At 37.1% G+C, this 27,782-nt stretch overlaps 1 protein-coding gene across 1 annotated transcript in view; it reads left to right on the forward strand.

The window, feature by feature from the left end:
* The window catches only part of LOC149086943 (LIM/homeobox protein Lhx9-like), a 69,123-nt gene extending 48,352 nt beyond the window's left edge, over nt 1–20,771 (forward strand). The window contains exons 2-4 of the mRNA XM_089231151.1: nt 1,443–1,900; nt 7,367–7,647; nt 16,504–20,771. Coding sequence (XP_089087277.1) covers nt 1,443–1,900; nt 7,367–7,647; nt 16,504–16,881 — 1,117 coding nt within the window. The 3' untranslated portion in view covers nt 16,882–20,771. The remainder of the gene's footprint in view (nt 1–1,442; nt 1,901–7,366; nt 7,648–16,503) is intronic.
* Nucleotides 20,772–27,782: the final 7,011 nt, after the last annotated feature.

Below are 27,782 nucleotides of genomic sequence, written 5' to 3' on the forward strand. Positions count from 1 at the left end.
CAGTGTACATGTGCATGACTAAAAGAGTGACTGTAGAGACACATGTGTACTTGCAGGACTGTGAGGGGGGGTGGGCAAGGTTATAGCACACGGGTAGTGAATTCGAGGAAAGAGTATATAGTCACACACACACAAGAAAATTAGACTAGAATGGGAGAAGGGCGGCAAAATCCGTGTAGCCCACTGGCGGCAAAACCCACAAATACTCCTGTGGTTATCAGTGGTTGTGATGGCTCATGCAGGAGGGGGGGGGGGGGTAGAAGCTGACGGGGCTCTGACATTGGAGCCAATGTCGTCTTGATTTAATTTTTTTTAGAACATAATTGCATTGCAAACAACTATAGTGTAGCTCTTTATTTTAGATACGCATTCAGTATTCGATGAGAATGACCATAGTCGCCCTCAGGGGTGTGCGACCGGCGCGACCAATCACGCTTCTTGAAGAAGTGTGGTAATATAAATGAAGAAAAAAAAGGAGTTAATTAATTTTTTTTTTCAAATTAATAAAACGAGGTGTAGCTGTGTTTCAACTACATAAAGGATTATGAATATTCCAAATAATACAACAAATAAACGAGAATTATTTTTAACTGAAAGGAACCCCCTTCGTCATTTTCTATACGGACTCCATGTTTGATAGTGATAGCCCTGGAATTGACCTAATCGTGAGGGACCACAAATGCAGGAGGAATTGGCACGAGATTAATTAATAATAACTGCATTACCATGATTAAAACAGAAGATTGAGTGACTGTATCCAATTTTTAAGCTGGTTTTAGGGAACCCTAACGCCGGGATTACACTATAAAAGTTTTCTAAAAGTTCTTTTATAAAACTTAAAAAATCTAACCAATAAAGCTCATAGGTTACATTCGAGCAAACGCAATAGATAAGCTTATTGGTATTGAATTTTTCATGGTTTATAAAAGTGCTTTTATAAAACTTTTATAGTGTAATCCCGGCCTTAATATGTCTTAAGTTTTAGTTATTTTTTCCTTTCTTCTATTGATTATAAATGCCTCTTTGTAGTGCTTTTTTTAAGCATTTTCAGTGCCTTTTCGCCTGCCTATTTTGACCATTTTCAGCGACAGAAATTCCGGGATCTAGTTATGATCAATATTAGAATAGGTTCAATTTCAAGGCAGAATAAAAACATATTGAATTTAAAAAAAAATCAAATAGTGAAACAGCGTGAATATTTCCACGTACAGTCGATTCCACTTATAACGTTTTCCAAGGAAAACCGCAATGAAAATTCGTTGTAAGTGGGAAAACGCATTAAATGGATATTTAAATACTAATGTGTCCGATGAGTTGGGAAAACGTTCCAAGTGGAAAAGCGTTGTAAATGGAATTCACTGTAATTTGTTAATTGTGTTTGTACTTTTAAATCATTATTATTATTTTGTGGTGATTGATTGATTTTCACTTTTCCCCATCAGGATGTTTGCCGTGAAAAGATGTGCGAGGTGTCAGAAAGGTATATTTTCCAATGAACTGGTGATGCGAGTCCGAGGCCTGGTCTTCCATCTGCATTGCTTCACGTGCGCGTGGTGCAATTCGGCGTTACCTCAGGGTGATTACTTCGGACTGAGGGACGACCTCGTCTATTGCAGAACTCACTACGAACTCATAGTGCGCGGCGAGAACGTTTACGCGCCCACGACCGGGGACGATTCCCTGGGATATCCGCCGACGCTCATCCCGCATCTGTCACCGATGATCCCGAGCGAGACGGTCGAACAGCCGACGAGCATCGAGCCACTCACCGACCGGCCGCCGCTCGTCGACGGCAACAGCTTCTCGACGTTTTCGTCCGTCGTGTCCGGTCGCAAAGGGCGACCCAGGAAGCGGAAAAACGTCGAGTTGAGGGTCGAGGGGCTCTCTCCCACGTCTTTAGGTGAGTTTTTACAATGGCGAAATGGCAATTAATTCCATATACAAGGGACAACGAAAAATAAAATCTCATCGGGCCGTGAAACGGGCCACAATTTTCTACATTGACTCACCTTGAGTTAGTTGAGTTCATTTTGCGGAATAGCATCAACCACAAAATAGCAACACAATTTACATTTCAATTCACAATTTACATTTCAATTCACAATTTACAATTTCATTATTGATATACCTTATAAATGCTTTATCGACCCTGACACAGACATGGCTTCCCACAATTTGCAGCAGGGGGGGCCCCTCAGGTGGCCCATCATTTGGGGGAAGGGTCAGGGTGGGGCAATTGCCTCTCCCCCGACCTTTAAACAATATTTAAAAATTGCAATAGAAATGGACAAACAAGGTGAAATAATATATATATTGAGTCCCTCGGAGAAATTTGAAATGATGGGCCTAGTCCCAAGGCTGGGATCTTTGGTGTTTCCCCCGCTCTAGTATAGGGAATTTATAGAGGGCAAAAAAAGGAAAAATGACAAGAATCGGCCTCCAGGATGGAGCTGTATCAGCCCGCCTTGGGGGGGGGGGGAACATGCACTACACACAGATATTGTCAGGGCCCAACTTTTAAATGAAAGGGAGCAGGAGCAAGCATTAAGAACGGGAAATCCTGACTCGAATAAAATATTTATTTTATTTCTATTTCTTTATATCGATATTTATTTCTTTTATGAATCAATAAACAAAGGTTTGATAGGGTTCCCTTTAATATACGTATACGCGGTATGGTATGAGTGCTCTTTTCCTATAGTGAGCACGGGATTCACAAAAAAAGAAAAGTTTTAAAGGTAGAAGACCTCTAATTTGGCATGGAACACCCCACTTGGTCGTGTGGAAATCTGGTTGAGTTATTAAGTAGAGGGCCACAAAGTTGTTTTTGTACGGTAGGCTACTGCAAAATATCTAAGTTTGAGTGTACGCGATCCAAGGCAATGCGTCGGTAGGGCTGGCTTATTGTGAAGATTTTTTGGGTTGCCCCGTATTTTATCGGACAGCGATTTTTTCGAATATTATACGGCTCCGAGAGACGACCGCTTCCTCTGGATCCGCATCCGCACGCCTGGTCCAGGTCCAGATCGAAACTAGTATGTTACTTTCATATCCCACATACTGACCAAAAAACATAGACACAAATATTTAAATGAGAAGACTATTATATCATTTGACTTTATTTCAAATATATACATTAACATTATTTTTTTAATTTTTAACCAGAAAACGTTGTGAGGCCAAGGCCAGGATCAGAATCATGTTTATGAATATTCTATCGCATATTGCGAGAAATACGTTTTGATTTCCATATAAACACACCCCCGACACGCCAAGTGACTTGGTAATTACTGTTAACGAAATTTCGAATATTCTAAACTTGTTAATGACTCGAATGGCAACAATTATTGCATCGATCGGAAAATGCTCGAATACTTATCGTAATTAAAATACCATGTAATAAGCTTATTAATTAGAAGAATTTTTAGTGATTAAAAGGGAAAAATAGTTTTTAATGAACAAATGCGGGTAATTAATTGAGCTTTATATAAGTATTTTATCCTTAATAAGTAAATAAGTATAATATTATGGCACAGATTTTTTTTTTTTTGTATTTGCATTAAATTCTTAAATGTAAATTAGTTCTCAAATGTTTTTTGATGTTGTCGATTCGTCTTTTTAATACCTTTAATTAATGAGTAGTTTGGGGGGGGGGAAGCCTAAATGTTTTTCGCTTTAAGTTTCAGCCTAAAGGCCATGGACGTCTTTGTTGTGTGATTTTGGGCAGTATGGCGAGATATTGAAAGACATAATAACAAAACAAAACCAAAAAAAAAGGGGGGGGGGTGGGCCGCGGGTTACCGTGAGACCAATCAGGGTTGGTGCGAAGTATTCAAATTCTCAAGGGTGAAACGCGAATATGAAAAGTTCTGGAATCCGGGGTTTCTGCTGGGGTAGTGTCGTCCGAAAAAATAATTTTAATGAGTGATTTCACTCCTCTCCAAAATTTGAAGTAATTTTTCTAAAAAGAGGGGGGTATATATTTTTTTATTTATGATAAACAGAGAAATAACTCTGTTGAAATAACTTTGTTGTTGTGCCGCAGAGAATTTTCCTCTAACAGGGTTGTTAATAAATGGAATAGCTTATTCCCCGGGGGTAGTGAAGTCTATCACAACTAAACACGTTTTAAAAGAGATACACGATGGAGTAAATCGTGAAGCAATAAATACTTAGGGAGTACGACAACCATAAATATTTTTTATGGGCATTGTATAATATTCTCTCATGTATGCAGGATGATTCAGAAAAGATGGAAAAAGATGTTGTAGTACACACCAATACAAACGATTTTCATCAAGGAATGCGTGGTCTAACACGAAACGCAAGCGTGTTTCGAAACGGCCGCTCCGCAAACGTTAGAAACGGCATTCCTGTTGAAATTTATCGGCAGAAAAACAACACCATGCATGCAAATGTAACCTGGGAAAAAAGAAGAAACTACAGTATATGCGAATCTGCATCACAGTGAATAAAAGGCGCGGACTCCAGCCCTGTGAAGCTATTCCAGCGTGCAACCGTTCTAAAAGTCGTGACGTACGAGATAATGGCACACTTAAGTAATACTGAAAGAGCAGACATGCATTACATTTACGGAGCTGCAAACGGAAGTACCACCGAGGCAGCACGAATGTACGATGAGCGTTTTCCCCCAAAGGTGGTTTCCCCAATCCGAAAACATTTGTGCGCTTTCATCGGCAGCTGTGCGAACCGGGCTGTCCAACTTCACGTTGGTGAAGTTGTACATTTTTGTACAGTGGTAAAGGATGACGTCCGCGCCTTTTATTCACTTTTACGTAGATTTGCATACGGATTGTTCTTCTTCATCCCCAAGTTACATTTGCATGCACGGCTTTCTTTTTCTCCCGATAAATTTCAACAGGAATGCTCTTTTAACAGGCAGCGCGTTTGCGTTTCATGCTAGACCATGCATTCTTTGATGAAAATTGTTTGTTTTTCTGTGTACTACCACATCTTAAAGTTTTTTCTCATCTTTTCTGAATCACCCTGAACACCTAGTTTTCAGTTTTTGTAATTGCATTTTTAATTGCGTTGCTGTAGTTTTGAAAAGTATGACATTCATATTTGTTTTGGGCATCTTTTTCTCCTCAGCCACGTTATTGGGCATTTTGTCTGTTGTGGCTTTGTATTTGTACATTCGAATCCCGTTTTAATGAATACCGTTATAGCGAAAATCTCGTTTTCGCAAACACTTTTCTAATCTCCCAAATAAGTTTACATAGGAACAATGCTAGGTAACCCGGAATTCCTTTATAACGAAATTTCGTTTTAACGAAGTAATTCCTCCGGTCTCTTGGCGTTCGTTATAACGGGATTCAACTGTATTTGTATAAAAAAAATTACTTGAAATTGGAAGAAGTGTTTTCACTCTTCAACGAAATTCGGAGTGCTAAAATCGAATTTTGATGCGTGAATTAGTCATCTAGACGTGTATTAACGAACACTGAGCTAGGGGGTTCTTAAACTATAGGTTGCAACCCGAATCTGAGTCGTTTGAGCTCCATACACTAAACAAAACATTTTAATGAAGAGGAATATTTATAATGAGCATATTCTTAAAATTCAAAATAGGGCCATAGGTTGGAAACTGATCGTGTTGATTTTCGATCCCGGCGAGGGAAAAAAAGGTCAAGGATCTCGCCTGGCTAAAGTTATGGATGCTTAACCCGCGGATCAAATGTGGCCAGTGAAGCTAAAATTTGATGTATCATACCTTGATGTAAGCTGAAAAAAACACAAAAAAGGGTCCCTTACTAGACTAAGTGCGGTATTCATCGACATTGTTTAAACTTTAGTCACAATTTTTTAGTAAGAGATACACATGGATTGGTTAAATTCATGTTTTTAACCAATCTACGTTGATCTCTTATCCAAAAATTGTGACTACAGTTTAAACCACGTCTGTGAATACGGCCCTAAACAACGTATTCCATCGACTAGCCATCTTTGACTTTAGTTACAGGACACCCTAATTTCTGTCATGCCTAGGGACTGTCCTATCCAATGATTTTGTGGTGTACACACGAAGGGGGACCATCCTGAAAACGCCGGATTACTGGGCAGGCCGGATTATAGAGATTATATGAATATACTGACATAGATATGAACTAGTGACAGATCTAAAATTCCATATTCTCTATGAGTCAGGATTAAGCTTTTATTCGGGAGGGGGAGGGGGGGTTATTTCCGCAGAAAAATTGTGATCCTAATCAAGGCCGCTTTAACAGATTCGGAGCTCCCACCTTGACATTTTGGCGTCAAGTTTTCAACTTCTTGCATCTGTAAAAACTGCCTTTCGTGGTGGAGTACTGAATGTAATTGCCGCTATCAAAATTATATGAAATACTGAAGGAAAAAACAAAAATTTAATTTTAAAAAATGGACCGTGGGCATGACCCTATAATGTTGGGCTGACAGGGATCTTGTCTGTGGATGATGATCCCAACCTAAGAGCTCTTCTGATGTGGAGGGGCCGAGCACAGTATGCATTCAACTAATTCGATGGATTTTTAGAACAAAGATATTCAAAAAAATTTCCAAATCTGTGAGCCATGTCGGACAATACGGGTATTTCCGACACGATGGTCTTCTTCGCTGTTTTTCGGCATGCCGGCTAATGCGGGGGAATACGGCAAGTTTATTCTCGTCCTCCAACAATAAAAAAAAGAATCACTCAAATGATTCTCTCGACAAGTTTCAACAATTTTATTGTTCAAAGAATGGAATTACTGTGTATTGTTCTCATATGCGATAATAATATAAATACAAGATATGCAGAAGACTGGATGTTGTGAAGATATTTATTATTTGAGATGTTAATTTTTTAAGGAAGGAAAAAACTCATCTCTGCCTCTACCGGGAGTCTATATACCGGGAGTTAAAAAATTAACATCTCAAATAATAAATATCTTCACAACATCCAGTCTTCTGCATATCTTGTATTAACAAGTGAAGAGCGACATTCATGTCATATATATAGCCCTCTGGTGGCTCGTCGTCCATGAGCTATTAGCTGATCGGTTTCACCGTCCATTGCACGGTTCCGTTCGGCATATATACGCTCTAGCGAAGGAAAATCTCTATCTCCTCTGTAGCTTAGTGGTCAGAGCACTCGTCCGGCAATCGAGGGACCCGGGTTCGACTCCCGGTAGAGGCAGAGATGAGTTTTTTCCTTCCTTAAAAAATTAACATCTCAAATAATAAATATCTTCACAACATCCAGTCTTCTGCATATCTTGTATTAACAAGTGAAGAGCGACATTCATGTCACAATAATATAAATGCATCACCTAATTAAAATCATTATGCAGCGTTGCAATAATATTTTTCATTTTCCTGTTATCAGCTGGTATATCGCCGATGGACGCAGCAGCCTGTAATCTTCATCTCTCACAACTGGACACCAGTTCCGCGGTGTCGCAACATCATCACCACCAGCAACAGGTGTCCCCACCGATAAGCGGAAACAACGGACAGGGCGGACAGCGGACGAAACGGATGAGGACGTCTTTCAAACATCACCAGCTGAGGACTATGAAGTCTTACTTTGCCATCAACCAGAACCCCGATGCCAAGGACCTGAAACAGTTGGCGCAGAAAACTGGACTTTCAAAGAGGGTTCTCCAGGTGGGTCTCTCTCTCTCTCTCTCTTTTCGAGATTTTTACAGGGAAATATTATATTTAGAACACGTTTTGGTTCCGTATACCAAAATGCGTCGTTAGAAACAGACATTAATACACCTCGATAATCTTCGACCGCATTAAACCTCTATCAAACGTTTCCTAACCGGAGTTCCACGGTACCATATAGGGTAACCAGTGTTTCTTAACCTTTTTTTCGTCCATGGGTTCCTCTGGAACATATTTTTTCTCATGGCCCCTTGTATTATACAGGGTTCATTTTCCCCATCATGGAGCGAGGCCCTTCCTTCTTATTATCGAATAGATTTTGTGAGCAAATTGATTGAAAGAAAAATATTAGTAAAGTTGACCCCACGATTCAGTGAGGGTTTTCGTAGGGGGCGGGGTTCTATGCCTTGCCGTCTCACATCCATGGGTCCTTGGGCAAAAAGATGTTCTGGAGCCTTTTATTAGCTGGAAACAACAGCTTACGTATCTACTTTCGAAATCACGGTACCAAATCTTACCATATGTAGAGACTTCCCCCCACCACACTATTTACATTAGAGCCATCCTTGGAGAATCCCATGTTTTAAGATGGCCCTGGTTATATGCAGGGCCATTTTAGCAGCATCGGGGACGGCAGGGGCAACGCTACTTTTCTGGGCAAGTAGCGTTTAACATAATTTATTTATTAAATTGCATTAATTTACATATTCATTCCGGAAAAAAATACTATCAAATCTCATTATCCTGTGGCCCCTCCTACGCACTCAAAGCCCAGGGATGTGTCTGCGTGGGTGCATGTGTTAAGGCGGCCCTGGCTCTCTGGGCAATTCCGCTTCATTCTGAAAGTAGAGTCACAATTTTCCCCTATCTTATTTCATTTCTTTACACCCGATTTTTTTTCACAGCTCTTTGTGGCTTTTTATCAGCCTGTCAGGGCTCCCCTTCAACTTGATTTTCACCCATCGCCCCCTTGGAGAATCTCAGGACCGCAGGGGGGGGGGGCATATGGCCCCAGGTTGAGAAACGCTGCTCTAGGGTACCCCAAGACATCGATAGGTGTGATGAGTAAAAAGTACTGAATAGGAAGCAAAATAGTTAAATTGGCTTCTCCTTCCCCCTATTTGAGTGAAAAGTGAGTTTTCCTAACAGAGGTTAATTTAATGATCCCCTACAATAAAGGATCCTCCTAAAACAGTGTTCTTCAGAATAGAGTCCGTATAAGATTTCAAAGGGTTCGCGGTGTGTGTTTCAGCCACTCGTTATACAAAATTTTCACTAGTCTCCTTTGTTAGATAGCTTAGGGATGATAGCCTGGTATCTGCATGGGCAGTTGGAACATTTGTCCAGGGACCCCCTCCCCATAATTATGAGGGTCACAAAGTTCAAACCACATGGCAAACGAAACATCTTTGCTCTAAATTGTAGGCCTCTTTATTCCTGCTTTGTCCAGGGCTTTTTGGAAGATATAAAGTTTTCAAGTGAAACATGGTGGAGAGAAAAGAATAGAATCCTCTCAGAACTTCCCATAGATGTTACATTAAGATGGGCACTGTTTCTGTGACAGACCCAGGACAACCTTAACGCATGGGTCTTTCCGGGAATGGCACGATAGCCTCATGTCTATGGGGGTTCCAAATCATAGGACTTAGATTTTCGAAACGGTGACTTTCGAAAATAAGTATGTAAGTGAGAGTAGGTCTTAACTTCCAGCTAAGTACGGTGCCTCAGAAGATCACTTTACCCGGAAGGGGAGGGGGGCAGCCATGTCGATGTTGAGACGGAATGAGTACCTCCCCACTTCCGCAAGTGGGAAGCTCACTGAACTCTAGACCAGGGTTCCTCTGATACCGACTTAATTTATAAAATTTTCGTTTATTATAAATTTACAAATTTTTATAAAGGGTCTTGCTCTTGAATGAACGGAGAAACCCATGGTTAAAACGGGCTCACCACCGAAGAGTGCTACATGGGCAAAGAAAGGTTAACAAACGCTGTCGTAGGCTTAGAGTAGGGGATTCTTAACGTACGGGTAGCGACCCAAACTTAGGTAGGGGAGGCTCCTGAAATGGGTCGCACCAGGTTACATTGGCGTACGCAAAGGGAGGGTTTTGGGGTTCTAACCCCCTCCCCGAGAAAATTCTGCGTACGCCTATGGTTTGGTTATACAAATCCACTTTACAATCGGTAACAAATCTATATGCTGCTTCACTGGTTTCAGGGGTCTTGATGATTTCGGCGGCCGGGGCCGGGTTCCAAACATTTTTGCAGCCATCTTTTGTTGTTTTTATATACAATATAATACTTCTCGGTATATGTCGGCACCCAAAAACTAGTCAATTTAAACTAGTCTAAACCTTCATTATTATAGAAGGTGCAGGAATGTTCAAAAGAACTATTCAAAAAACATGAACACATTAAAAAAATTATGAGAATTTTAAATTCTCTCTTTCTTTCATTAAAAAATATATAGTTCCAGAATTAATGAAAAGTAAGTGAAATTAACGACGGAAATAATTCCAGAAAGTTCAAAATTAATGAAATGAACTAATTTAAGAATTAGTGGAAACTTTAAATAATTTGGGGCCAACTGCTCTATTCGGGGCTCTGGCCTCAGGCTCTGTTGGTTCAGCTGTTGAGAACCCACGCATAATTTCGAAAACTAAACATTTTGTTAATCAGTAATTTTCAGTTTTCTAATAAAATACTATTCCAAGTCGAATGTACAAATTGAATAAAATATCAAACGAGCAGATTTAATAAAATTTCGAATGCAAATTGAATAAAATGTCGAATAAAAATTGAATAAAATGTCGAATAAAAATTGAATAAAATGTCGAATAAAAATTGAATAAAATGCAAATTGAATAAAAATTGAATAAAATGCAAATTGAATAAAATACAAATTGAATAAAAATTGAATAAAATACAAATTGAATAAAAATTGAATAAAATACAAATTGAATAAAAATTGAATAAAATACAAATTGAATAAAAATGGAATAAAATACAAATTGAATACAAATTGAATAAAAATTGAATAAAATACAAATTGAATAAAAATTGAATAAAATACAAATTGAATAAAAATGGAATAAAATACAAATTGAATACAAATTGAATAAAAATTGAATAAAATACAAATTGAATACAAATTGAATAAAATACAAATTGAATAAAATACAAATTGAATAAAATACAAATTGAATAAAATACAAATTGAATAAAATACAAATTGAATAAAAATTGAATAAAATACAAATTGAATAAAAAACCGAATGCAAATTGAATAAAAAACCGAATGCAAATTGAATAAAAACCGAATGCAAATTGAATAAAAAACCGAATGCAAATTGAATTTAAAAGCGAATGCAAATTGAATTTAAAAGCGAATGCAAATTGAATTTAAAAGCGAATGCAAATTGAATAAAATATCGAATGCAAATTGAATAAAATATCGAATGCAAATTGAACGCAATTGAATCGAATGCAAATTGAACGCAATTGAATCGAATGCAAATTGAACGCAATTGAATCGAATGCAAATTGAACGCAATTGAATCGAATGCAAATTGAACGCAATTGAATCGAATGCAAATTGAACGCAATTGAATCGAATGCAAATTGAACGCAATTGAATCGAATGCAAATTGAACGCAATTGAATCGAATGCAAATTGAACGCAATTGAATCGAATGCAAATTGAACGCAATTGAATCGAATGCAAATTGAACGCAATTGAATCGAATGCAAATTGAACGCAATTGAATCGAATGCAAATTGAACGCAATTGAATCGAATGCAAATTGAACGCAATTTAATCGAATGCAAATTGAACGCAATTGAATCGAATGCAAATTGAACGCAATTGAATCGAATGCAAATTGAACGCAATTGAATCGAATGCGAATTGAACGCAATTGAATCGAATGCAAATTGAACGCAATTGAATCGAATGCGAATTGAACGCAATTGAATCGAATGCAAATTGAAAAACAATAAAATAAACCGATGGATGGTCGTGAATTTTATCATAGCGTCGATTATGGGAAGCGGGCTGAAAAAGGTTAAGAACCCTCGGGCTAAGAGTGTGTGGATGATTCCCCAAACACAAACTGAGCTCTTCATTCGTCTTTCATCGAATTTCATACTTGAGGCCCAAAACACGTCGGAAGGATACAAATGTCTCACGTCGCATGACAAATCTCCCGAAAACATTTAGTCAACAGCCTTTTCAATGCATATTAAATAATTAGCGTGTATACATTACTCGGCATCACGCTTAATTTAAGAGCACATCTGTGTTGAATGCAACCATATATCGCAGCAAAAAAAAAAAGAAATCGTATCTCTAATTCGCTAACGATATTTCTACATTTTAACACGAACGTCTTCCTAGAAAACTTTCCAAAAAGTGTATCTAATAACATTTCGACTTCGTTGAAGTTTCATTCGGTTCTCTCTTTTTTCTCTGCTTATACCACGTACCACGCGTGGTTCGGCTCTCCTCTTTTTTATATTTCTATACGTACGTGTGTTCGATTGCAGCTGTCTCCATACTCGCATCTATTCTTGCTAACCATGAGCCCAAAAAGAAGTTGGAAGTTTCTAATCTAAAACGCCTTGTCACTTCCTTTAACGCTCCGCCAAGAAAAGAAGTAACTTGTCTTGTGGGGCGAAAATGCTGTCTCTCTCGGAAAAATGCGTTTCCTCCTCTTCATCTTCAGGAAAAAAAAAAAAAAAACTAAATACGAACAATTTATTTTCTTTTGCTTCCACCGTGTTTTTCTTGTGCTCTCTGCCTTCCATTTTCGTATTTTTCTTTTATTTTATCGTCACCCTCCTCCCACGAAGTTTGGAACCCTCCCCACACCTTGTTTTACTCGTATGAAAATTGAATTATCTAAATAATGTATAGAGTCATGCTTATGACAGGGTAAATAAACGTGGTTTTCAAACTTGGAAGGATTCCGTGATGAGAGATGATGTCTTGGCGTTCAAAAGGTATTGGGAAAATCCGGTTTTAGATTTGAGCCCGCGGATTTAATTTAATTTTTACTCGAGTAAATGAATCTTTGCGTCTTAAATATACTGAACTTTCCTGCATGTAATTTCCGCTGAAAACATCTGGATTTCTTAATAGGGAATACACAGACCGCTGCATATTAGATGATATGCAGTGTTTCTCAACCTCCGGGCCCTGACATACGTTTGGCGGCCAATACGTGTTTGTACACGGCTCAGTCAAGCCGGGCCGTGAGTGGTTCACCGTTTCATTTTCACCCATTTATTTCCCATTAGTCGTGTGTATGACCGGGCTTTCCACTACCAAAAAAGAAATCAACCGGGCCGTGGGTGTCCAAAGGTTGAGAACCACTGATATAGAGAATAATTTTCCAACCTTTTTGTCCCATCGCCCCCTTCTTCAGAAATTTGTTTTCCCATCGCCCCCCAACGCAATCTAACCCAGAGGGTCTTATGTTATACGAGTAGCTTTTACCGCCCCCCTGGAATATTCCATCACCTCCCAGGGAGAGTTAACGCCCACGTTGGGAATTACTGATCTAGAGCATAGTTTACCAACCTTTTTTGTCCCATCGCCCCCTCCTTCTCAAATTTTTTCTCCCATCGCCCCCAACGCAATCTAACCCGTAAGATCTTATGTTAAATCCGTAGCTTCTATCACCTCCCGGACCATTCCATCGCCCACCTTGGGAAACACAGATCTAGAGCTTCTTTTTTTTTTGAGATGTTTCAATAGCAATAACTATTTTCATAAACGATTTATTTATTGTTTTAAATATAATACAGTGAAACCTCACTACGCCGCGATACTCTGTATAACGATAAATCCTTCTACAACGATATGTTTTCATAGTTTGTTTAGAATTGTCTATAGTTTAATGTTGATCTCCTCTCAATACAACGATATCCTTTACTACGATAAATTCATCTATAACGATGTTTTTTTAAAGATATTATGGAAACCGGTACAACGATATTCTTTATATTAAGTGTGGGAACAAAGTTCTCGCCAGAAATTTATTGTTTGGAAAGAAAAAATGATACAGGAAAAAACAAGCAGGAAATATCTTTTCGGGAGAAAGTCATAGAAAATTATTCCACGGTGATCCCACCAGACAGACAATATGACAACTTCTTGTGTGTCAGTGTGAGTCTGGCGACCTTCTCAGCCCTGTCACCGGACAATTTCCAACTGGATTGTCGAGGGGAATGTATATAGTAAAAACAGCATCCTACTCTTATGGCACTTACAGTAGACTCTCCTAAGACGGAATTTATCGTGGTTGCAGCCCTGAAAGCACTAAGTTTAGGTTTTCAGTGGAACCAAATGATGTGACGAATTTTAGAATTTTTAACAGACATTTTACACGTCCCGTATCGCACCTAAAAGTTTCAAACAACGAACAAAAATTTGTGTACTACTAGAGCACATTTTAAAGTTTCGAAACGATCGTGATTGCGCAAGTTGGACTGTAAAAACACGACTACTGCAGCTCGTCTGGCGTTACCTATCATTTCTGGCAAGAGCTTCGTTCCCCTCATAATATTTCATTCAAAATCACCTTCGGTATATTTCAAAATTCCTCACCAGTTTTTGTTGTTTCGAGGGAATTAAGTAACATCGTTATTTTACACTACCTATCATCCGAAAATGTAAATAAAGTTGCCGCAAAGCCATTTTTTTTTCGTAGGAGTACACTTAAGTGTTACACGTAAAAACTCTTTACAGGAGGAAACAACTGAATTTTATTCATCAACTAATCAATTTGAATATCGTGTCGCGAATTAATACATTTTACGGTATTTAGTACTAAGAAATAGCGTATATTTAGTACAAGCAACGCCAATTCAGAAGAGATGCAAACAACGGCATCAGTTCAGTGGCACCTGATCATAATGCTATGCAGATTACAGTAGAAAAATCGTAATTTCTTTTACAAAAACCCTGCCACAATTCCTTGAAATTTCGTTATTGGTGAATGACATTAGCACATATACGAATTATATGACTCTTCACGCTAATTTATTGATATTGTAATTTCCCGTGATTAAGTGCTGGTTAATACCTCTTTGGAAGTTAACTTTTTTAAGTGTTTCGGCCTATATTCAATATTTCTTTTTCTTTTTACTCTAACTAGGGATTTCAATTAACCACTATTATTAATTAGGGATGGGATTAAACCACTCCCATCATCTATAGATGATGAGCGTAGTGGTCAGCTCTCAAACATCCTGACTAATCGAGTCGATTAACTCAACTAAATTTTTCACTTGAGATTATAACAATTAGTCGTAACTCGACCCGATTAATCGACTAATCGGACCAACACTAGTTACAACGAACGTTACCAAAATAATGTTAAAAATATCACTTATAACGAATTGTCATATTGACAGGGTTGTGAATATTTATGGATATCGGATACAGTCGACGCCGCTTATTAGAATCTCGCATTTTGTCATTATTCAGGCGTTGCTATCACTTTTGCAAAGAACGACGGAACGGACCAATATCATAGCATGGGAAAAAATTCTTTTGAGCTATCGTGACTTTTTTTTTTCTCGGATAATGTTGTCTCCCTTGATGTAGAACTTTCACAGCGACACCTACATTCCCATCAAACTCAATTTGAAACTGAAATCATCAGTTTTCATTGAATATAAATTGATCAAAATATTTTTAAATATGGTCACTTATCCAAATGTTTTGTATATGTTACCGGCAAAGTATGAAATCCAGGCATTCTATAGAATGCCTAGGCATTGTATAGAATGCCTAGGCATTGTATAGAATGCCTGGTCGTTTCAGGCAAAGTATGAAATACCGGTTTTATTCTATACTTTGCCTAGGCATTCTATAGAATGACTAGTCATTCTATAGAATGCCTAAACACAACCCAGGCAAAGTATGAAATATCTTCTTCCAACAAATCTCTTAAGGGGCGGTATAAAATATTACATAAAATTAAAATTTCACAGAATTTTCTTTTTTTCCCGGAAACGTTTCCCTTTCGCTCTCGTGAAAAAGGATCTGTTGAGGGGCGGTATAAAATACAATGCCTAGGCATTCTATAGAATGCCTGGATTTCATACTTTGCCGGTAACATATACATGTTTATGAGAGACACCTATAATCGGCTAAAAAAAAACAAGTTAATTCACAAGGTTTTAATAAAAATTGTAATCGAATTGATCGAGTCGATTAACTCAAGTAATATTTTTAATTGCGATTAACAATTTGATCGATTAATCAGACCAACCCTAAGAATCATGCATTGCGAACAGGAGTGCAGTTAAGTGATAAAATCTCCTGAAAGAAGATATTTAGAAAAAGGTTTTCTCTTTTCTATTGTTCAATCAAGAAATAATAGGTTCAAGAATGAAAATAAGTAGACAAAAAACAGTCAAAATTGATTTTGGGTAAAAAAATCAATCAAATGTTCAAGTTAAAAAAAAAGTGTAACCAGACAGAAGGGTCCAGATTACGGATCAGTCCGGATTAGGGCGTTTTGGAAGCCACCTACTTACATTGATCGTGAAGCGTAGGTGAATCTGTCGTTTCTAATTCCACAGTCTGGACAGTCATGAGTTTAAATGGGGTTTTTAATTTTGATGCCGAATTCGTCTTGGATAATTTAGTGAGGGGCAAGCAACATATTGAAGATGAACTGGAAAATATATTTCATGTCCTTGAAACATTTTATCTTCGTTTATTCGCATTTTATTAAATGATAAACTGTTTGTTTTTATTTGAAAACCGCTATGATTATATTGCTGACCATATACCATTCAATTGGACTATTGGAACTGAAGGAATGTCTTTGCTTTCAGGTGTGGTTCCAGAACGCGAGAGCGAAGTGGAGGCGAAACAATCTAAAGCAGCAAGATTCGCACCTCATAAGCAGTGAACAAGGCTCTGGCGGTCCTCACATGCACGGAGGGCCGCACGGGCCACTTTCTGGAATGAACAGCCCCGGAGCCACGAGCTCTTTTTCCGAGTCGAGTCCCGTGCCATCCTGCGGTGGGATACCATCCGACGGCCCGTTGTCGTCTTCACAGACTTCTGGCAATCCTTCGTTGGACTTTGAAGGTAGCAATCCCATGAACCCGATGATGACGACGACGACGCAATCCCACCACGCCATGGGCGCAGTCCACAACGGCGACGCGACGCCAATTCACATGACTTCCTTCCACGAGATGTTCTGACAAAGAGCGAAGCAAAGAGCCGAACATATCAAGAAATTGTTCGTAGAGAAATTTCGGTGTTGAAGAAAACATTGTAATAATTTAATTATTCGTGTTTGAAAACCACGAAAACCGATCGAATTCATTCGAAGAAATGTGGAGCCATTTTTATCGATCGAGTCATCCATTTCGTTCTTCGCGTATGATCAGGGGGAACCACGGCAGACACCATCTATAGCAGAAGGCCTCCACGCGAAGCTCGTGACGTCACTGAAGTAGGCCATTTCGCCTGTAGCCATTGGATTTACTGAAAAGGGCGCGATAGCCCAGGTCGATAAGATACTCACCTAAAGTACCAAAGGATGTTTAAAGGTGTCGCGAGTTCGATACCCGGTTCGTCCTTGTCAGAAAAATTTCCTGACACAGGGGTACAATAGAAACGGTGACATGACCGCAGAAAAAATTGCTACCGCATTGAGTCTCCCATCGAGGGATTAGCGCACCAACCTCTCGATGAGTATGAAAACAAGCCCGCCGTTCGGAATCGTAATAAGTTGTAGGTCCCGGTCTAATTAGCCGTCGTGTGCAAAAAATGACCGTGGTGCGACAAAAATGATCAAATGATTTACTGAAAAAAAATGTAAAGATATCGCATGAGTCTGCTCGGACTGCTATATCGAAAGGCCACAGGTGAAAACTTCGGTGGTCGTTACGAGCATGGCGCGAAGGCCTTTCTGCTATAGATGGCGTTGCCACGGCCTAGTGAGGAAAGCAAAAAAAAAAATTGCAGCCCTCTACAATATCTTTCTAAATGACACCGGCAAGTGCTGGGGATCAAACTCATTGTTGTTGTTTTGTTTAATCATTTTTTAGCAAATTAATTTAGTAGTTCTAAAAGTCTTGCGAGTCTCAATTCGGGTCAGTGAAAAACTTCAGCCAGATGGATGTTAGTTGAAATTAATTGTATCCTAACGGTTGTTCCAAAGCCAAGGTCCCCGAGTCGAACAGTGGGGGGAGGGTTGGCCCAAATTTTCGGTGACTTTTATTAATAAGTAGGCTATATACACGATTAGGAGGACTACACGAAAAATAGTTGAGCACCAGCCTTCTACACTTGTTAGAACGACCTTGCGTAAAAAACACATATTTTCAAGATTACATTCAGTCAAACTCTGTTATAAAGACCATGGTCCCTACATCCTGCAGAAAGACTACTACAGCGGAACCTACCCTAACGACGGACATTCCGGCCTTTTTTCTGACCCCCCCCCCCCGGTCCCGTAGAAATTGGGCTTTAATATGTATTTATTTCACTCCCGGTTATAGCGGACAGTAAAATCAGGCAAACTACAATTTTCTTTTCTTCCAAATTCTAATTTATTAATGTTTGGTCCTTAACCGAGAATTTATCGAATCCAATTCTAATATTATGTTTAATCCCAGGCTCATGTTAGTGAATATAGTAAATCTTCAATTAATTACTCAATTAACTGAACATAGCCATAGTCCAGGATGATGAATTCGAATGGTAATGTAGTCTGTTTTGTTTCATTAATACGCAAGGCCGTAGCGGGGGGGGGGGGACTTGGGGGTCTGCGCCCCTCCCCCCTCCCAGAAATGTGAGAAAATGACCGAAAAAAGGGGGAAAGATGGCCAAACCTATTGTTCTATCACTTTCGTAAGAACGAAATTTCTGGCTTCGGGCCTGTTAATACATACAAAGAAAGCCAACATTGCAAGACTGATAATGTTGTTGGTGAAAATCTTTTTATCTTCTTCACACTTAGTTTAATTTTTATTGCAAAATATTGCACGTATCATGTACGGACAGACATAATTGATTTAATGAAGAGAATAAAAGTAATATATAAGTTTATTCATATATTTTTTAGACTTTCTAATTTTATTTGAGAAATGAATCGCCGGTAAAAGTGATAAATGTAGTGAAATTTAATCCAACTTTCCTTATATCGAGGCGATTGGTGATTAAGCATAACCACCACCCCGGTGTATCACTTTTACATTAAACATTTTTAACATTAAAATGTATGGGAAACAATTTCGACCGAAGCCAAACGTCGTATGAATGTGAAAGTTGCGTAAATGGTGTTCCACTGTATATCGTGCTTCCCCATTAGCAGGGACTTTGCCCCGTCAGCGGACGAAATTTTTTCTCCCATGGGTGTCCGTTATCGAGAGGTTCTAATGTGTTACCTTGCCGCAACCACCAACTCCGGTCATATCGCCATACAGCAATTTACTACAGATTGAAGGTTGTGGGCAGGGCCGTCTTAAGAGTTGCATGGGCTCCCGGACCAATTGATTTTTCCGAGGCCCTAGCGAAGAACTTCTCGAAAATTTCAACCAAATCTCATTTTTGTGAGGCCCCTCTTCGCTCGAGGCCCCCGGGCCATGCCCGGGTGGGCCCATGCCTTAAGACGGCACTGGTTGTGGGTTGGAAATCTTTCTCTCTATGAAGTCAGATTATACTTCTGTCCTCATCTTGGACAGAAGGGACTTTCGGCGAGAGCTTATTGAGGCACCATCTATCAGTGGTCGTCTCAAGTTCGGTAGGGAAAGAACTTGTCAACTATGTCCTTCCTTTGACGGTACCCTTCATGGTGACAGACGAGCATCTTAAGGCTAAGATCTTTTCGACCACAGGCCAGATTTTTCCCGGGCCGCTGTATAATGAATTTATAGTACAAAAAAAAAAAATTACGAATTGCGTCGGGCCCCCGGCTGCAGCCCTGTAAGCCCCCTCCCCTTGCGGGAGGGGGGGGGGCATAATAAAGACGTCTGTAACGTAATTAACTTTCCCAGCTGATTCTTATGAAGGACAATGTTAACTGTTAACCAGCCTTGCTCATAAGGTCGACGAAAATGCAACGACCTCGGATATAGTGACACATTTTTTTTTTTGACACCCAAGAAATTCCTGGAAAATATCCCGTTTTTTCAACAATGATTGGATTAATTCGAATGTTGAAATCGGGAATGAAGATGATTTCGGCATAATTTATAAATTATATTATAAAAATGCGATTATAAATATTAATATTGTTTGTCATGTGGAACTTTTTCCTCCTTAAAATAATTTTTAATTCGTTAGAAGCTTGCATTTCCAGCCAAAGGTTATTCATAAGCAATAAATGACAATTTCGCCGACAACTAGCAAACATTTTTTTGGCAAGAATTACGTTCATGATCTCAATTTTCTTGATAAAAGTCACCTTATATATGTAATCATAGTGAAATAATTTCATTTTTTACACCTGATTATGGTTTTTTCATATTCAAAATGTTTCGGGAAAAAGCGAACCACGGTCGTGTTGATACCTCAGATACGACGACAATATATTTCCAAGCAATTTTTTCGATGCCATTATAACCGAGTCTGACTGTACTTAGGAGTTTCTCGGACCAGAATTACAAGAATCAAACGCGCGAGTCCGATCCAATCGACGCACAAATAAAAATCAGCATCAATAACAAGATATAATTACGCAATCGTCCAAAAAACAGTAGATAATCAAATTTCTTGAAATAAGTTCCAATTAAAATGCTCCACATTTCATCCCGAAAAATACTCCAACTCGATAAACATTTCTTTTCCCCTCTTTCTTCTTTTCCAAAGAAAATAAAAACGTCTTCCTAAATGCATGTTTCGTGGTAAGATATTGTATTATGTATATATACTATAAGAGATGTAAGAAATTCGGATTCTTTCATTGATTGATTCGAAGATCGATTTGTTCGTGCTTTATTTGCTCTTTTACTTTTTCTTTTTGTGAATATTTTTAAACAAAACTTGACAAGAAAATCGCATCATTTTTTTTCCTGTAGATAATATAGATCTAGTTGTACAGATTCAATGTCTTTTGTTGTCTTTATTTTTTTTTTTCCATGACAATAAAATAGAAAATACGAACTTCTCTCGTAGATTTCTTATTGATATCTTTCTGAAACAAAAATTACACCATAATTTTTCATGTATAGAAAGTGCGGGTAATATAATGGAATAGTCAGGTAATATGAAATACCAGGTTTTCTCTGCCTTCAGGTATAGCAGTGATTCCCAACGTGTGGGTTAAAAGTTCCAGGGGGGGGGGGGTAGAAGCTACTGGTATAACATAGGATCCTATGGGTTAGATTGCATTGTGGGGCGATGGGAGAAAAACCTTCTGAAGAAGTGGGGCGATATGGGACAAAAAAGGTTGGGAAACAATGAGGTATAGCCTTCAACTTCGAAATGCTATGGAGTCATCATCTCTCGGTTGTAACCATCATCACGGCTGCTATAGAAGAAATGTTGTTTTCTGCTTACTATAAAATTTACTTACGCAAGTTTTCAAAGGTGTTTATGAATTATTGAAAATGTTTCCAATAGTTTGAAACTAAGCACAATGTGCAACATAACAAGTTGTATTTTATTGTGCTGTGATATTTTGTAGCTTTCAATTCTTTCCGGTTAGATGGAACGGCATTTTTTCACATATAGTGTGTCGGGTAGTATTATATTATAATATAAGGTATAGATAACATAAATATTATCTGAATCAGGCTAGAATATCTCAAGTTAGAAAGTTTATTAAGGTAGAAGAGTCCAGAAATAATGTGTGTCCTGTTCTCTGTGGGCCCACCTTGACTGTTTTGGGACAGAATAGGAGGATTGCATTTGCCTCTTGTAAATAGACTGTGACACCACCACACCATCAACTACAAAAGCAAAGGATGAAATTTTCATTCTTTTATTGTCATAAACTCATTAAATCTTGTTTTTGGTCTATTTGAGACCCCCCCCCCTTATTCCACATTATCCGACTATTCCACACTACCCCACGTAAAAATGGGTTTTTTTAAATGCCTTTTATCTTATAAATACAATACACGTGTCAATGCAAAGACAAGAAACCAAAGTTTAAGGTTTCTATCATGTTTTAAATTGGAATAATCGAAAAAAATAAAAAAGTGGTATTCCATATTGCACAAACTCCCTACCAATTAGTTTGGTTAATGATACAAAATCCAGTATCGTAACAGGAAATTCTGGGATGAATTATGAACGAAAAAGAATGTGCTGAAAATTAATGTTATCGTGACAATGCTAGGGAAAAAAAATACATTGTTGACCCATCTGTATTGAAAGAAACATCTTATCAGATTCCCTACCGGGATGAAATCAAAATAAAGCTTGCTATGAGATCGATTAAGGGTAACGTGAGATACATTGAGTTGAAATTGTACCTGTTCCCCCAACCAGTAGGTCTATGCCGCGGCCCTTCAGGGTTCCACGAGAATGCCAGGACTTCAGCTAACGTAAAGAACGGGTAATACAACGGGATGAAATATGTCTTTCAGAGCCCCCTAGCATTCATTTTTTTGGGATTTTCAAGATGTTTTTGCATTTTTTTATGCTGAAGAAAATACATTAAAACCATAAATGTCCACAAATCTTTATTTTTCAAATTTTCAATGTTTTTTTTACTTATTTATTTTTTGTGAAGGAATAAATCGTTTCGTTCAAATTTTTTCAGCCAAGATGCTACAGGGTATATTCATCTTCACATACGATTTTTTCCAGAATTTTATTGTTAGATTTTAAATAATTTTCTCAAAGGCACTTTTTCCTGATACCTGGAAGCCATCTCAAAAAACTCCCTGAAAGTTCAACTTTAAGTGCTGCCCTCTGATAAAAGCCCCCCAAAGTTCATATTCACCATGCTTCTAACTCAAAATTTACACAATGCTTTTATTAATGGACCGACAAACTCAGAGGGTTGTTAGTAGGCATCAAGAGGAACAAAATTTGCAAAGGGACATGGTGTCGCAAACCACGTTAAGAGGGTGAAAATCGCGAAAGACGCATGCAGGCTCTGAATCCAGAGGAGACGAGAGGTGGATGTCAGTTGATCGCTAAATGCGTTCGTGGGTTCTCTCACCATGTCTGACGCAAGCAACGTCGCGAAACGCATGCGCTGGGGTAGGATCGCGCACTGCGGACGACGTAAATTAGCGCTATTGCGGTAGTAAGCACGTGTAGCAGTTAGTTGTCTGTTTCAATGAGTATCGTGATGGCTGACTACACGAACAAAGAATACGCTGATATGCATCTGATTTACGATCGAGCAGATGGCAACGGGCGCTTATCACAGCGGATGTACCTACAGCAATATCCGCACCACGCTACCTTCGCCACGATCGATCGACTATTACGGGAGACGGGGACCTTCCACCCAGCACGGCGTGAGAGATGCAGGGAGACATCGCAATGTGTACGCACTCTTCAAATGGAAGAAACCGTGCTGCAATGGTTTGCCGATTCCTCGCCGACAAGTACGCGAGCGGTTGCAGCTCACGTTGAAACCTGCATGTGTTTTTCGCGATTTTCACCCTCTCAGCGTGGTTTGCGACACCGTGTTCCATTGTTCCTCTTAATGTCTACTAACAACCCTCTGAGTTTGTCGGTCCATTAACAGAACACCCTGTATATTGTTTCAATTATTTTTCAAATGAACCCAATATATTTAATCATTTAATCCCTTTCTGAGTCCCATTTAAATTTTAATACACAGTGCACAGGCAATTTCTCCTGAACATTTTTAAAATCATAAAAATAACTTTGGGAACTGTGAATAATGTTAAAGTAAGGAATTCTATTCAATTTAAAAAGGTCTTCACAATGTAATACGGATTTCGCAAAACATTATTCCGTTTTGTATCTTATTAATATTTAAATTTTTTTGTAAAAATAATCAAATATATTTTAATCTGCTTTTCATTGAGCCTGACTTAAATTTATGAAGCACATACAGCTTTTTTATCATGAAAAAAAACCTTAAAAGGACCTAAAATGTTCTTTTCAGGAAACCGGTATAGAACATCATTATTTCATTTTGTATTTTATTTGTTTCATATTTTTTCAGAAATTAATCCAGTATATTTAATTTACGTTTAATTTTCTCATCAAAATTTTAATATAACTTCGATTTTCTGTGAATTCTTTCAATTATTGAAAGAACTTTTAAAATTTCAATGATATTAAAGCAAAAACATTATTCATTATTTCAACCAAATACCTTAATTTCTGTCATCGGAGTAGATAATGAACCGATTAATAATGTCTGATCCCCTATATATATTTCAGCATTCAATATATAGATACGCTAATGATTATATTCGGAAAATTACAATTTTTTTAATTATAAATTGACTAGGAAATTATTTAATTATTCAGAAATATAGATATGTAGGAAGTTTGAATTGCGTCTAATAATGATAATAACTTGAAATGTCCGTATATTAATAAATAAATGAACTACTTAAAACTAATGTAGAAAAAATTAAATACTCGAATAATTAAAAAATAAATATTGGAATAATAAAAAAAATAATTATGTGGTATTTGGTCTGAACATAACTCCAAAATCACATTTTTGAGATATATAAGCATTTTCATTGTCATTTAAAAATCAGAAATAAAGCATACACACAAATGCAAATGTCATACATCAGCATGTAACTTAGCCGTGCGCACGTATTCGTGCATTTATCTCACTTCTAATCAGTTATATTTAGCAAGACTTACTATTAGATCAAAAAGCCATTTTTTGGAGATATCATGTTCGGACCAAACACCACAGAATTATCACAACGAAAAATAAAAGTATATTTACAACAACAAAAAAAAATCAAAATATACTAATTATAACAAGAATGAAAATATATTAATAATAAAAAAATAAAATCACATCAATAATATATAATTAAAAATATGTAATATAAAATAACAATACAAATACCAATAAATATAAAAAAAACTGTATATGGATAATGAAGAAACTAATTATATACCGGTATATATATATGTTCTGAATAATTAAAAAAACTGAATATCGTGAGTATGCTTAAGTTACATTTGGATATTATTCAAACTGTAAGAAAATTTAGATATAAGATCTAGATTATTAAAATTAATGAGGAAAACAATAAAAACATTTTTGTTATTTCAATGAAAAAAAAATTGTATTGAGAAACTTGTAATTAGTTTTGCTGATTTGTAATTTTTTTTGCAAACGGAAATATTTCCAGTTTTGTTATAAAAAGTTTCAATGGGATACGCATGTTAATAATATTAAACTTAATGAATTCTTGGAAGAGCAATAATACATTTCAATTAGCTATTTATTTATATATCTCAATGGCAATCATTGCCCAATTACAGAGATGGAAAATTAAGATAAAATACACACAGACAAACGAAAGACAATTAAAAAACATAAATGATATAAAAATTATGAACGAAGATGAATGCAGCTAATAAATAAAATCCATTGTGAATCAAATATAATCGTTTTTATATTATTCTACCCATAATATTTCTTCTATTTGAACTAATTTAACTTTTAGTGCTGAGAAGAGAAATGGACTTGGAGAAGCAGAGACGTCAATGAACTTGATTATTTAAATAGTAAGTAAGAACTTGCTGAGGATAGGAGTGACTTTAGTGAAAGATGTTTGACACATACACTGATGTTTATTATGAGGAAAAGGGTAAAAAAGAAATGAAAGACCTAGACGTCGACATTGTAAGAAAAAAAATTACTTAAGGAGCTACTACTTGCATGACTTTGAGGGGAAGAAGAAGGAATCGAAATAAGTGGCAGACAGCCCCAATGCTCTTGCCAAAACAAACCCAGCAAATAAAAAGTATGGACCTCATGCTCTGACAGCTGAACATAATGAACCGAGTGGTTGACGGATTACATATTTATTTACAGAAAACGATATGGAAAATGGATTTCTTCTTTTTTTTTCCTTTCCTATTTCTATACATACATACAGTCGGTCTCAAAAGTTAAGACACTATCGATTTTTAACTGCTCCATGGATACCGTTTTAAATTTTAATTGATTTTTTTTTTTTTGGTTGTGATTAGAATGCAAAAACCCACTTTAAACTTCGGTCATTGTCAAGGAGAATAAGTTTTTAATTTTTTTAACTCAAAAGTTTGAAAAGTATGTCTCAAAAGTTCAGAAAAACACTATTCTATCAAAATGTCGGAGATTGCGTCCATATGGCGTATCAGCGACTCGATAATATAAAAGTGGAAAGCTATCGGATTGGTTTCATAAAAAAAAAATTGCCGAAGTCGTCCAACATTTTGTAGGATAAAATCATTCGAGTACTTCATTTGAAAGCAAAAAGAAAGGCTGTGAAAGGCATTGCTGTTGCTTTGAGCATGAAATGAAGCTTCGAAATGAAGTGTGTGACGTGTATTGACCCAACATGTGTCCTATAAAATAAAACCTGGTGGTGGTAAGCAACGCAGTACAAGTTTACGCGAAAACAAAACCGTTGGAAGATTTGCTTCAACGTCAAAAATGACATTGCATGAAATTATAAAAGATATCGTGGAGTGAAAATTTCAACAGAAGAGAAGCTTGTACTTGATTCGTAAATGAGTTAGGAATGTATGGGCATGCTTACGATAAATGTGTTTGCAAGTGAAATACAGCATTCGACTGTTGATGACTTGAAGAGCTCTGTCGAGGAAGCACGGTGCAGTTTTGATGTTGAAACCTTACAGAATTTAATTAGATCCATGGAAAATATTGTTTGAGATTGTTAGAAAAAAAATTATTAAATGCCTATTAAAGTCTATTAGCTATTAAATGCCTGTAATTTTTGCAAATCTGAATTTTCTCTGAACTTTTGAGGCATTCATTTTTTGTGTTTTCGATACTATAAATATTCTACATAAATGTTCTTTCGTAGAAAATTTTTTTCTATAAATGTAGAAATGCTTCAGGTATTATTATCCATTAAAAGGTGCATTTTACTCGTCCTAGTTTTTTCTTGTTATTTCAAGGAAAGTGCATTATCTAAACTTTTATGACAGACTGTGCATTTTAGAAAAAATTCTTTAAAAATATGATTTTACATATTTTTGGTCACAAATTTTTTAAGAAAGGAACATCATGGTACATCTTGTACAAACGTAAAAGTACCTCGTAAAAGTTTAAACAGTAACAATATTACAGTAGTTCTTAAAATAGCAAAGAACTAATAAGAAATTTAAAAAAAAATCAAATTTATGAGAAATAGTGGAAAAAAAACCAAAATCTGTATAATGCAAAATTTGAGATAAAATTTAAATAATGAATTATAATTATTGTGTGTTATTATATTATTGATTATATAAATTTTTATAATGGCATAAACTTGATTTTAAAAAAATTTAATTTCAATTTTTGTCAATCTGTTCGTAAATATACGCACGGGTTAAAGTTACAGTGGTGTAAGTCACATTTTCAACAATTGTGTCCGAGTCCAGAAATGCAATCTAGAAATGCTAAACTTTCGAGGAAAAAAAACTTAGTCACAGCTTCAATAGTTTGCCACTAGATTGTGAAGTCACAAAATTTTTAAAAGGGGGGACTCTATGAAAACAATTCCATACTGACATCCTTTTTTTTATGAGCATAATTTTTTCAGTACCTCATTGGGAAATTTGCCTGTTGTGACCTTTGTAAACCCCCACGCTGATTGTGCTATAAAATCGTTCAGAAAATGATGATTGATGATAATATAAATGAAAAAAGTTTAAACACAGAAAAAAAATCATAAACCATAGAAAGCCTGAAACGGTTATTATTTTGGTATAAAAAGCTAATTTACAACTATGATACGCAGGAAACTTACAATGTTAATCAATACCTTCGGAATGTAGAAACTCACAATGTACAAATCCCTCCCCCTGTAAATAATATCCGACATTATATGTGACAAATGAGAAGGGAAATGCTAAAATGGGATGGGGAGTGTATGATTTAGACATAATTGGATCCCAATGATTTAGTGTAAATTCATTGGGTTCCACTTGCCTGTACACAGTGAAAACGTGGGAACTATATATATGT

This window comes from Pholcus phalangioides, unplaced genomic scaffold (assembly GCF_987345545.1).
Source record: "Pholcus phalangioides strain wild (caught in Gottingen) unplaced genomic scaffold, Ppha-v1.0 ptg000004l_1, whole genome shotgun sequence".
Classification (NCBI taxonomy): Eukaryota; Metazoa; Arthropoda; class Arachnida; order Araneae; family Pholcidae; genus Pholcus; species Pholcus phalangioides.